The sequence below is a fragment of the Kryptolebias marmoratus genome, linkage group LG1 (assembly GCF_001649575.2).
Source record: "Kryptolebias marmoratus isolate JLee-2015 linkage group LG1, ASM164957v2, whole genome shotgun sequence".
Classification (NCBI taxonomy): Eukaryota; Metazoa; Chordata; class Actinopteri; order Cyprinodontiformes; family Rivulidae; genus Kryptolebias; species Kryptolebias marmoratus.
Window position 1 is genome coordinate 32548981 of NC_051430.1, and position 12862 is coordinate 32561842.

Consider the following 12862-nt stretch of genomic DNA (forward strand, 5'->3'; position numbering starts at 1 on the left):
GGGGGGGTCATATACACAAAGGTTTTAATTCCTGAGAAGTGTAATGGGTTTGTAATAAGAGTAATGGAGGGGAACCTTAACAGAACAGTACTGGAGCATGAAGAAAACCAAAATTAGTTGAAATTTATTCAAGTTTTAGTTTTTATTTGTGTCGAAGAGACTCACGTGGCCATGGTGATGAGCAGCATGTAGATGGTTCTGAAAAGGACGTACAAGCTGTAGCACACCCAGATGTTCTTCAGCAGGTCCATGACAAACACACACACAGCCATGAGCAGGGACAGGACACACAGAACCAGCTCCCCCCACATAGACCAGGAACTGGGCAGGTAGCCCACCAGCAGAGCTGCCAGAGCTCCTGTACGGACCAACAGAACACAGGACCGTCAAACCTTAACACCTGCACTGTTACAGAAACAGACTCTGCTGGAAAAAGTCTTCATTCGGACCAACCTGGCCAGCTAATGGCTTGTCAGAGCAGGGCCAAGACCTAAAATGATTCCTGTTGTCTTAAAATATAACTTAAAATAATTTATGGCAATTCCTATAAATGTTAACTACGAGTGATGTTAAAGTTCATAAAACAGGTTTCTGATGAACTGCTATGAAATATTTTATTTGTTTTTAGACAACATGGATCCACTTTGGTCTCAGCCTCCTTCACGCCAACTGTTAGTTGTCTGTTTTTGGTAATAAAGTTTACTGAATTTTAAACATATTAATATGAGAAAATACAGGTTTCCATACACATTTTGTATATGCATATATACACTGAAAGCTGCAAGTTTCTGAGACAAAGTGAAGTCTAAAGGCTCTATCATACTCCAAAAGAAGTCCAGAAGTCAGTTCGCCGTCACATGGTCCAAGAGACACTCAGTTCAGGACTCCAGAGAAGCTCCTCCCTTCTCCTGCAGCGTTAAAACGGGTTTCTTCCCGCTGGTTTCTCAACTTTCCTGTCCTTGTATAGATTTTTGTTTCCCTTACAGCGACCAGAGATGTTTATTAAACAGACTGAGACAGTACATGCCGATTGGCATTTGCAAATTTGACGGTGCCCGGTCGAGGCATACTTCCTGTCAGCCACTACAGCCATGAAGAGCCACCTGTGTCTCCAAGTGGTCGTTTAAGTTCCTAGGTTTTGTTGGAACAGTTGTAAAGACGGCTGTAGTTTCTAACAGCCTCAGCCAGCTGCTTCTCAGCGGAGCAGGTGAAGCAACCTACGAACTTAAGAAGACCGCTGGGACTGTCTCAGTCGGTTTAATAAACGTGTCTGGTCACGGTAAGGGGAACAAGAATCTGTACGAGGACAGGAGAGTTGAGAAGCCATCGGGAAGAAACTTGTTTTAACGCCGTAGGAGGAGGGAGGAGCTTCCTGGGAGTTCTGATCAGAGTGTCTCGTGGACTATAAAAGATGTTTGCGAAAACAAACGGCTCGCAAACACGTGACCGGAATCCGACTTCTTGACTTCTTCTGGAGCATGATTGAGCCTTGAGAGCCGACTTTGTGACTTCTTGCGGAGTATGGAAAGGCTTTTACCGAACAGTGTGGACAGCGTCTCTACATAGCCATTGTAGATTATGTCATCGCGGGACGAACGGACAGTCTCCCACAGCGCTTGGGCATAGTTGAGGACCAGGAAGTAGCCGCATGTAACCAAAGCCCACCACACCGACCAGGTCAGTAGAGGGCGACATCTGTAGCACTGTATAAAATCATCAAACAGCATCTGCAACACTTCTACAAGACCTCTGCTGCCACCTTCTGGCTTGAAGGACCTGGGGACCTAAAACAAAACTAGTGTAGATCTTCATTTAAACACAGGAACTCCTGTTAACCAAGCAGCTCATTTCTCACCATGGACACTCCCTCTGAATCTTCCACCTGTAAGGTTCGGGAGGTGCTGCTCCTGCTGCATGCTTCATCCTCTGCTGCTCCTGGACTCTTGTGAAAGAACAAACTCCTTTTGGGCATAGGGAGAAACCAGGGGGCGATGAAGGCCACAGCAGCTGACACCAGTGTGATGATAACCAGGTGGAACAGCTCAACGTTGTCCACAGACTGAAGCAGCTGACCAGTCAGAGAACCAACAGCTGAGCCCAACAGAGTGATGCTGCGACAGTAACCTGTCACTCTCTGGTAGTGTGTCGGCTTCACCACACTGTAGATGTATGAGTAATAGGCCACCTCTGATGCCGTGGCTAGTCCAAAGAAAAACTCCAGGAGCTGCATGGCCAGCAAGCCCCGAGCCTTCCACAGCATGGTGTAAGTAACCACCAAGCTGGAGGCCTGCAGCACCAACACCGGCTTATAACAGAGGAAATCCGTCGCCAGGAAGACCGGGAACAGTAGGACCAGGTAAGAATACGTCCATATTGGATAAATTTTATTAACAACCTGCAAAAAACACAAGAACATTTATAGCATTAGGACTTCAACGTAGTTTCAACACCTCAGGATTAACGATGGTTCCCAAGGAATGAATCTGACACCTCTGTAAAAAAAAGAAATCTGTCACACTTCAACGTCAGAATGAGGGCCTGTCACGCTCAGACATCTGTCACGCTCTGACATCTGTCACGCTGTCTAAGGGGCACTTCTATTCTCACTGAGAAGAAAACGATGTCAGATCAGGATATTATTTCAGAACAAGTCACAAGTGATGATTCCCAAGATCAACAAGGTGTAGACAATGACACATGGCCATAAATAACTGCATATAGTTGTGCGTAATTGTGGAACAACAACAGCTTTGGTGCTGCTGGAGGACATCTCCAATGGAATAAACAGGAGGGAGTGTTTTCAGGATTTACACCGACCTGCTTCAACATGATGATGCCTGGTTTATTGTGATTTAGAGTCTTAGGGACATTCTTCTGGAGCTCTGGGCTAAATTGGCCCCAGTGTTACAGAGAAGCTGTGCGCCTCCGGTGCCAGTTCAAGACCTCACTGCGCTGGAGTTCTTTCAACCCACGACCAACCAGAACCAGAACACTAACCTGACAGACCAACCAGAACCAGAACCAGAATACTAACCTGACAGACCAACCAGAACCAGAACCAGAATACTAAACCTGACAGACCAACCAGAACCAGAACACTAACCTGACAGACTAACTAGCACTAAGGTCTAGCTGTTTGAAAGGTAAACAGAGATGAGATTTAGTTTTACTCAGCATGTACACAGATCTCATTATGACGTCAAGAAAAGACTAAAAAAAAACAGAAGTTAAGTGTTTTGAGTCAATCCGTTGAAAGCCTCAGAAGATGAAATATTACACAAGTTCACATGTTGATGTTATCTCCTGACGTCGCAAACTCACCTCGGTCTCGGTCAGGTTCTGGTTCGGTCCCATCAGGTAGGCGGTGAGGAAAGGTTCTGAGGGTCTCATGTTGGAGAAAAACCCGTACACACAGAGCACAGCCGTGGGAAACACTACAGACATGATGCTCCAACTTCGACCTTAATACAATGCTGCTTCTTCTTCTTCTGTGGTCTTAATGTTACTACAGCGCGGAGTAAATCACGAGCTACTTGGTGCACTGCCCCTTCAGGCCGGAATGAGAACTGCAGATCTCCAAAAAACTAAAGTATGATCTAGTTCTCCAGCAAAATGCCCACTTATGTTAACATTAATGTAAAACTGTAAACTGTACCTAAAAATAACTAGGTTATAATGAAATCAAATTAATGTTAGAGTCTTTAAATATATATATATATATATATATATATATATATATATATATATATGCTCTCCAGGAAATGGCAAACTCTTACTGCCTACAACTACTATGTTTGGTGATGTGAAAGAATGTTTTAAAGACTAACAATAATTTGATTACATTAGAACTGAGTTATTTTTATGCACAGTTTGTAGTTCTAGCTGGACCTGCTGAGGAAACTGAGGGCTCTGCTCTGCACATTTTATGACACAATTATGGCCACTTCCGTGTTTTATGGCTTTGTGTGCCGGAGAGGAGGCAGTACGGTCAGAGACAGGAGGAGACTCAACAAACTGATTAAAAGATCCAGCTCTGTCCTGGACTGCCCACTGGAGTCCATCAGAAGGATGCTGGCCAAGCTGACCTCAATCATGACCAATTCCTTCACCCCCTGAGCAGCTCCTTCAGCATAAGACTTTTAATCACTTTTAATCCCTGCTGCAACTGAAGGTCATTCCTGCCCAGTCATCAGACTATAAAATTGTAATCATCTCATTAGTTTGCAACTTCAAATCTGTTGAAGCATTTTAGGGGACGTTATCCAGCTGTAGCTGTAAAAAGATTTGTTTCTCACCAACAGCAATAATAAAAAACACTTCATTCAGTTAATATTTGGGAAACTTTATTGATAAACATACATCACTTTGAATCATCAGAAGACAAAATGGACCAGAAGAAACAGACACAAACAGAGCATCCAGAACATATTCTGACACTGAGATAATTAAATTGTTAAAGCACAGCCAGGTATAATAACCGATGTTTTATAATTCCAAATCATACAAAAAGAGCCCAAAATGTATTTAAAGATTGAGTAATGAAATTCTCCACTAAGCAGTGTTTAAAAAGCAAGCGACAGTAGGTGGAACCACCACAGATGAAGCAAAGACACATCCACAGTATCTGGACTGAACACATATGGGTCAATCTAACGCTGACCTTTATCTGGGCTTTCATCAATCTCATTTTGGGGAGAATAAATGTCAGTGTCCTCCCATAATGAAAAGATTAGGCTCTTTTATATGTCACATATTTAATTATGCTGGATTAACTGATGGAGCTACATGGTAAAGTGTCTTGTGTAATCATATTCTATTGTGGGAATGACCGCCTGAACAAACTTCAGGAAAATCAGAAGATACCTGAACGTCTAAGTCAAGGATGCAAAGATGGAGGAACATGATAAGATTGCGTCAGGAAGGTTTGATAAATAATCATATCAGGGTTTACAGTCTGCTGCTTTGCCTCAAACTCCCAACCACTTCCTTCAGAAGCCACAGAATCAGTTCAATAGGATGCAATGACTAGCTGAACATTAGCTGAAAGCTAAAAGAAACAAAATACAACCTAAAATCAACAGTAACACATTTCTATTTAAAAAACAAAAGGAACAAAAAGCTAGCTAAAAGTAGAAGAAAGCAGGCTAAAAGGTAAATGTTACAACATGCTAGCCTAATGCTAAAAGTAACAAAAGGCTAACTAAAAGTTAAAAGTAGTAAAATGCTAGCTAAAAGCCAAATGTAGCAAAATGCTAGCTAGAAACTAAACGTATCAAAATGCTAAGTAAAAGCGCAGCAAAAGAAGCTAAAAGTAGCACAAGGCTAGCTAAAAGGTTTAAAAAACACCAAACTAAAAGTAGCTAAAAGCAGCAAAAAGGTAGCTACAAACTAAATTTAGCAAACAGCTAATTAGAAGCTAAAAGTTATAAAATGGTAGCTAAAAGCAGAACAAGGTGAACTAGAAGTTAAAGAAGTAAATAAAGATAGAAAGACATACAAATGCTAGGTAGCACAAGGCATCAGCTAAAAGAAGCAAAACCCTAGCTAAAAACTAAACGTAGCAAAAGGCTAGCTAAAAGCTAAAAGTAAAATTAGAAACCAGAAACAGAGCCAGGTTACTGAGGCAGATTTCAAAGACGCAAAGCTTTTTAAAAGAATTAAAGACTTCCTTTTGTATTTTATCAGAGAAATATTTGTAAATAATGTTAAATATTTTAAAATGTAAAAAAGGTACAAAAACTAAAGTCATAGCCCCTTGTTGAATGTTTTGATTTATAAATGATAAACAAAACCAAAAGACAATATTCTGAATGCTGACTCTGCATTTGTCCTCCTGTCCTCTGACATGAACTCTGTGAGGACCTGGACCATTCAGAGTTTAATGAGACCTTAGTGTGGTAACATTTTCTGAACTTTAAAGGATACATATGAACTCCCAGCTCCCCTCCTCCTTCTGCCACAGTCTCAATGATCTTCTTCATCACTTCAGCGTGTCTGAAAACAAAACAAAGTGTCTCATGAGAACAAAACCTTGGAAAGCTCATGGTCTGTTTAGGAGGCACAAACTAAACCATTTAGCCTTGCAGAGAAACCAAACCAGATGGCTCCTTTAATATTCTCATTTTACTGAAGCATTTAGAAATATCTGCAGGCAGTAATGGATTAATGTGCATGAAGCTGAATCAGAGACTTGTTTGTTGATCAGATCATCCAACAAACAGCAGGAAGCATCTCATTTGTCCCACATACAGTCTGGACACAAACTTCAAGGACACGTTCTCCACTCTCCATCCCCTTGGCCATGTCAAAACCTAAACCCCCATCTGCATCCAAAATAAAAGTGGTTCACACCTGCAGGGGTGCACGGAGCACATGGCAGGTGGGGGAAGGTGGGGGTGGTTCTCAATGGTGACAGTTTTCTTCACGTGGTCCTGACTGATGTCCTCGTACATCTGCTCCACAGTCAGGGGTTGTCTGTCCTGGGAAACACACCGAGGTCCAGTAAACAACAGGACAACAGGACCAGGGCCCCAATATACAACAGAACTACCTACTTCATCATATCCAAAGAGCCAGAGTCGAGGCGTCTGGTAGTACTTGTCATATGTGATGTACAGGTCGTATGTTCTGGTCTGCAGGATGGCGTCCTCACTCCCAGCTTCCACTTTGACTTTAGTTTCCACCATTTTACTGGTGTCCAGGGTGGCCTAGAACCAGGACAGATGCAGGTGGTAACCGGAGCCACGCCATGCTGAAGTTTAACTAGAGGACTGCTGAGTTCAAAATTGAATTTGCTAAAGAAGCTGAAATTCAGTTGTTAAAGCTAAAAGAAGTAGAACACTAGCTTTAAGGAGCAAACCATTGCCTAAGAGATAAAAATCAGCAAAATGCTAGATAAGAAAGGCAAAAAATGTAGCAAAACACTGGCAAAAAATAGCAAAAGGTAAGTTAAAACATATAAAGATATAAAAATGCAAGCCAGAAGTTAAAAGGAGCTAAATGTAAAAACTAGAAAAAGACTAGCTAAAAGCTAAGAGCGGCAAAACACTAGCTACAAATAGCAAAAGGCACGTTAAAAGTAACCAAAGACTAGCGAAAAGTATCAGAAGGGCAGCTAGAAACTAAAATTAGCAAAGTGCTAGCTAAAAGCTAAAATTAACATAGTGATAGCTAATAGCTAAAGCCAGAAAAAGGCTAGCTGGTAAATGGCAAAGTAGGTAAATGGTAGCTAGCAGCTAACAAGGGCAAAAGGCTGGCTAAAAGCTACAAGTAGCCAAAGGGTAGCTAAACATGAAAAGTATCAAAAGGCTAGCTAACAATAGCAGGAAGTTAGCTGGAAGATGAAAAACAGTAGCTAAACACTAGATTGGAGATAAAAGCAGCAAATGTAGAGCTAGCGGCTAAACATAGCAAAAGGCTAGCTAAAAGCTAAAGTAGTAGAACAATACCTAAAAGCTAAAAGTAGCATAGGAAGACAAACAAAGGCAGTTTGCTGAAGCAAATTTTAAAGCGAGCATCGTTTCTGAAAGGGAAAATACTTATAAATAACGTAAATATTTTGAAAAGTATAAAACAAAAGTTACAAAAGTTAAAAGTCATCTGCCCATCTCCTGAATGAGCTGAATGTTTGGTATATGACTGGCTATAATACCTCAAAGTATGCAGAAGTAGTCAGATTGCACAAAATGTACAGAAAAACAAAAACAGGAAAATAATGAAGTGAACACAGACTGAAACTCCCAACGTACCTCGTCCGTTTCCAACAATCCACTCTCCTCATACTCTGGGGTGGGTGCAACAGAATAAAAACAGCAGAATCTCAGCATTTCTTCTGATTCACACTTTGTTTTATCAACTCTCAGAAATGATGGGAATACCCTCCATATCTGCTGCTTCACCATCTTCATCCTCCTCCTCATCACAACACGCAGCAGATGTGGCGTTCATGTTCTTGTCCTGAAAGATGCAGAATTCTCATTTTAGCTTCTTTACAGTTAGAGCTGTACGTTTATTACTTTCTGCTACTTTTATGCAGTTGTAACTTGACACGGTTTGCATTGTTTGCACTTTGCACTGAAGTGAAAAAAAAGTTAATTTGATGCTTTTATTTATTAAAGTTATAGCTACAAGATGTATTTATACTCTATAGAAAATGTTTAAATTTGCAGTCTTTGTTAAGTAGTAACAGACTAGATGAATTTATTTTGAAAGTTTAATGTGTTTAATGGTACATTTATCCTTCCAAAAAGGCATAAAACACTTCAGGTAAGTGTAAAAACTGCTTTAGTGAAAATACACAACTGTTTATTTTGATAGCAAGGTTTTTGATTTGAGGGACTTCATTCAGCTAACTTCAACTTTATATCCTGAACTGCCTGAAACATAAAACTTTGTTCACAGGTGTATTTGTAAAACAAAACCTGGTGGGGTTTGGACTGAAAAGTTCTAAGAAAGTGGGTCAAAGCAGTTCAGCAATACATGACACTGCCTGGAATATGGAACTTACAGGATACATACACTGTAAATACCTTAAGTTAGTACCTTGCAAGTCCCTGGTACATACCCTGTCAGTGACTCTGGTAAGTACCATGTAAGTACCCAGTACGTAACATGTAAGTACTCGGTAAGTAACGTGGAAGTACCAGGTTTCATACCCTAAAAGTACCAGGTAAGTGCCTGGTACATACTGGTAAGTACTAGGCTGTATTATGTATTGCTACCTAGATTTCATCTTTCTGAGGGAAGCTTGCCTAAATATGTTCACATTTTAAATTAACCTTTTTTTTATTATTGTTGATTGATTTTAATGTTAAACAGCCACTGTAACCCTTAGTTATGTATACATTCAGTAATATGCTGCTGTGGACTTTCAGTCATGGGAAATGACTGAAATGGTAAAACAACAACAAAAAAAAGTGAAAAAACAAAACTATTTGTAGTTAAAGTTTAACTACAGATAAATAAAATACATAAATAAAATATCAAGCATACCTTATTATTGTCCAAAGAAATTTCTCTGACAGCATCTGTGACTCCTAACACACCTGTTGAGACACAAGCAGACCCCAATCCTTACATACACATTAGAGTCTTCAGATAGTTGTGTCACAGTCAGTCAGATCATGACTTGTTTGTGGATAGAGCATACCCATCTGAAGCACAATAATGTCATCTCTATAAACTTGTTGGAACAAAAAATGAGACGCTCCCTACTAAATATCCCAAAGTCAGCAGTTAGTGGTGTTATAACAAAGTGGAAGAGGTTGGAACGACAGCAACTCAGCCACAAAGTGGTAGACCTCTAAACTTCATGTGGCCTTCAGATCAGCTCAAGAACAGAGAGCTTCATGGAATGGGTTCCCATGATCAAACAGTTGCATCCAAGCCTTCCATCACCAAGTGCAAAGCGTTGGATGTAGTGGTGAAAAGCTCGCTGCCATTGGACTCTAGAGAAGTGGAGACATGTTGCCTGGACTGATAAATCATGCTCCTCTGTCTGGTAATCTGATGAACAAGTCTGGGTTTGGCTGCTGCCAGGAGAACGGTACTTCTCTGACTGCGTTGAGCCAAGTGTAAAGTTTGGTGGAGGGGGCATTATGGTGTGGGGTTGTTTTTCAGCTGCTTTGTTCCAGTGAAAGGAACTCTTAATGCGTCAGAGTACCAATATATTTTAGACAATTTCATGCTCCCAACTTTGTAGGAAAAGTTTGGGATGGCCCCTTCCTGTTCCAACATGACTGCACATCGGTGCACAAAGCAAGGTCCATAAAGAACTTGACTGACCCTGCACAAAGTCCTGAACTCAACCTGATAAAACACCTTTGGGATGAATTGGAGCAGAAACTGTGAGCCAGGCCTTCTGTCCAACATAAGGGTCTGACCTCACAGATGAGCTTCTGGAAGAATGGTCAAATATTCCCATAAACACTCATATACCTGTGGAAAGCCTTCCCAGAAGAGTTAAATATGTTATCGCTGCAAAGGGTGGGCCAACATCTTATTAAACCCGTTGGATGAAGAATAAGAAGTCACTAAAGTTCATGTGTGTGTAAAGGGAGACAAGTGAATATGTTTGGCAATATAGTGTATGCTTACTTAGAAGTTGGAATTTCTGAGTTAACGTCAAAAAAATCAACTGAAACATGCATACAGGTTAGAAATTTGAAGGTTTCTAACAAGCTCTGACTGCCTCACGCCTCAGGTATACAAAACTGGGACAGCTGCAGTAATAAAGAATTTCTTTGTACTTCGGTCTATTTGTATTTTATTAAATCAGGTGTGAACCCAGTTCTATTCAACCTCTGTTAGTCAACATGTTGTTACAGTTTTTGGATGCAAAAATATTCATATATATATATAAACGAAGATATTAGCGTGGTAAATGAACAGAACAGTTAGCAAGTCCTGCTAGTTTTCTCTCTCACAACTGGAACATGATCGAGATTGATGTATTATCTTTCATAGAGTAGTAAACTAGAAAAATTTACATTTTCCTAAAATGCCATGTAAATCCTGAGTAATAAATGACTATAGAAGCTGAAATTCTTGCTAAAAGCTAGCAAAATGCTAGCTAAAAATAGCAAAATTCGGTCAAAACCCAAGAGTAGCAAACTGCTAATGAAAAAAGCAAAACGCTAGCTAAAGGCTACAACAAGTAAAATACTACATTCCTGCCAACACTTGCTGATGGCAAAGACGGACACTTGTACGTATTAATGGGCGCCTGCAGCGCAAAGTGGTCCTAGGGGGGCTAGAAAATTTAGAAAAAAAAAAGATTCTAATCAAAACTGTGCATTTTCCAGCTTTTTGAGGTGCTTTGTACTAAACTATTACAATGAATAAGACATAAAATCAGTATATTACAAAGTGATTGAATTGTGTATTTCTGTGCCCATAAACAAATTTATTCGTCTTTTGTTTTGCAATTTGGGTCCCAACGTTTGACCGCCTTACACAAACACATAAGACCTCCTTAACACAGGATAATCCCTCTGATATGAAAGCTAAAATAACAATCAGCCACATGGTTGGATGTTCTTTGCAGAGTCTTGGGCAGCAGATTAAGGACCTCTTCCTCTACCCCTTCAGATTTCTGTATGGCTTTTGTGCTCATTTATAATCCCCAAACAGCAATATAATGTGTAAAAATTGTTTAATTTTTGTTTTACTACTTGGTTCTACAACTGAGCCATGTTCTTTTTCATTTCAGATGCTTTAGTATCAAAGACTCTGACAGCTACGGGAAATGGAAAGTTTCAAAAAGGTCAAGATGTCGTCTAAAGGTTTTGATTGGGACATTAGGGTGACAACTGGTAGCACAAGAGGGACAACCTTGTAATTCTTCTGTTTAGGATTGGTAAATGTCATGTCACTGTCATTCCATAACTTTGCTTTTTGCTGAAGTTTTTAAGACACACTTAAGGATTAGTTAAAATAATGGTGAGTTACAGTTATACTCATATCAACCGTTGCACGATTAAATGATTTGGACCAATGATCAGACTGTGGTTGTAGAGCTCTATCACAAGTGCTTTGTTAAATGTAGAAAAAGTAGTTTTAGGAACAACTCTGTGTGAAAACTGTAAAAAAAAAAGAACATGTGGGTTTGGCTGTGGCTCTGTCTGGTTGAACGGGGAGGAAACATTTTATTGTTGAGGTTTCTGATAACTCTGGATCATTACACAATATGACAGCACTGGTGGATTTGTGGTCAAACACCTGATCTGTTGTTGTTTGTAGCTAACAAAACCTTCAGAGACATAAAAACTTATTCTCCATAAGAGGTAGAACGGAAGCTGAGCGCTGCCCTGATCAGGATGTTCGTACTTGAGTTGTGGTAGGTGTCCACCCAGCCTCCGTCTCCATCGTCCTCTTCTATGATGGCTTCCAGCTCATCAGAATACTCCATCTGTTTACAGCGCTTGTAACAAGGAACTGCAAGAGAGAACACACAAGTTTAAATTGGATCATTGGGTTCTTTGATACCAGATTGGTCAAAGAGTCACAATCCATTCTCATTTAGCTTGATCCACAAACCCCCCCCCAAAAATAACGTTTTCAGAAAATACGATTTTAGATCCAACAAGGTGATTACTACAGAGCTACAAACTGGACATACATACAGTCAGCACAGAAAAGTCTGCTTTTACAGGAACATTCATGACAAACAGTTGAATACTAACTGAACAGGATTGAGACCCCAGAGGGTTGAACTATAAACCAAGCTCAATAAATCCAGGCTTTCTTTCTGTAAGCTGGCTTAATAAATTCAGAGATAACAGGTACTATGATGGTGGTTCTGATGTTATTAGGTTGACTCAGACTTTCTACTTTAGTCTCTGAGTTCACAAAAAATGGGTGTTTTGTACATTATTTGAACAAATAAAGAAAAAAAAGTCTCAGTTCATCCTGAAGACTAGTTTTTACTCAGAGAAGTGAAGAAATCTGCTCTTATTGATGTCACATCATTTTGTTCTTCACATCTCAGAGCATAAATCCAGCTTGAGACTTCCGTCATGAAGAAAATTGAATGAAATTTTATTATTCTCTTGGCAAACATACAGCAAATGTAAAACTTAAAGTAAACTAGAGAAGTTGCATTTCCTGCGAAAATGCAGTGTGAATGCTTTTTTTGCTGAATGATTTTGCTGAAAGCGGCTGAAGATATGCTGAACAGCTGAAGTTTAATGAAAACGCAAAAAGTGAAACAGTAGCTAATTTGAAGAAGATTTGCATAAGATAGAAGAACAAAAGCTGAAAGAAGCAGAAATTAGTTGAAAAAGCTGAAGTTAGTTGAAAGTAGCTGAAAATGAGAAGAACAAAGCCAAAATTAGCTGAAAGAAGCAGAAACAACAAAAAGAAA

The 12862-nt window shown here is 39.9% G+C and overlaps 2 protein-coding genes across 4 annotated transcripts in view; both read right to left on the reverse strand.

The window, feature by feature from the left end:
- slc19a2 (solute carrier family 19 member 2) overlaps positions 1 to 3483 on the reverse strand; it is an 8816-nt gene extending 5333 nt beyond the window's left edge. For 2 of the 3 annotated variants that reach the window (XM_017426280.3, XM_017426279.3), the window contains exons 1-4: positions 3322 to 3483; positions 1856 to 2395; positions 1538 to 1784; positions 166 to 358 (exon numbers count right to left, since the gene is read on the reverse strand). In XM_017426280.3, the coding sequence (XP_017281769.1) occupies positions 166 to 358; positions 1538 to 1784; positions 1856 to 2395; positions 3322 to 3444 (1103 nt within the window). In that variant the 5' untranslated portion in view covers positions 3445 to 3483. The remainder of the gene's footprint in view (positions 1 to 165; positions 359 to 1537; positions 1785 to 1855; positions 2396 to 3321) is intronic. The other variant, XM_037978716.1, reaches the window with a different exon arrangement.
- An 838-nt stretch (positions 3484 to 4321) lies between these two features.
- atg3 (autophagy related 3) overlaps positions 4322 to 12862 on the reverse strand; it is a 25652-nt gene continuing 17111 nt past the window's right edge. The window contains exons 5-12 of the mRNA XM_017426270.3: positions 11827 to 11934; positions 8992 to 9044; positions 7878 to 7956; positions 7749 to 7783; positions 6555 to 6707; positions 6352 to 6479; positions 5926 to 5994; positions 4322 to 4863 (exon numbers count right to left, since the gene is read on the reverse strand). Coding sequence (XP_017281759.1) covers positions 4782 to 4863; positions 5926 to 5994; positions 6352 to 6479; positions 6555 to 6707; positions 7749 to 7783; positions 7878 to 7956; positions 8992 to 9044; positions 11827 to 11934 — 707 coding nt within the window. The 3' untranslated portion in view covers positions 4322 to 4781. The remainder of the gene's footprint in view (positions 4864 to 5925; positions 5995 to 6351; positions 6480 to 6554; positions 6708 to 7748; positions 7784 to 7877; positions 7957 to 8991; positions 9045 to 11826; positions 11935 to 12862) is intronic.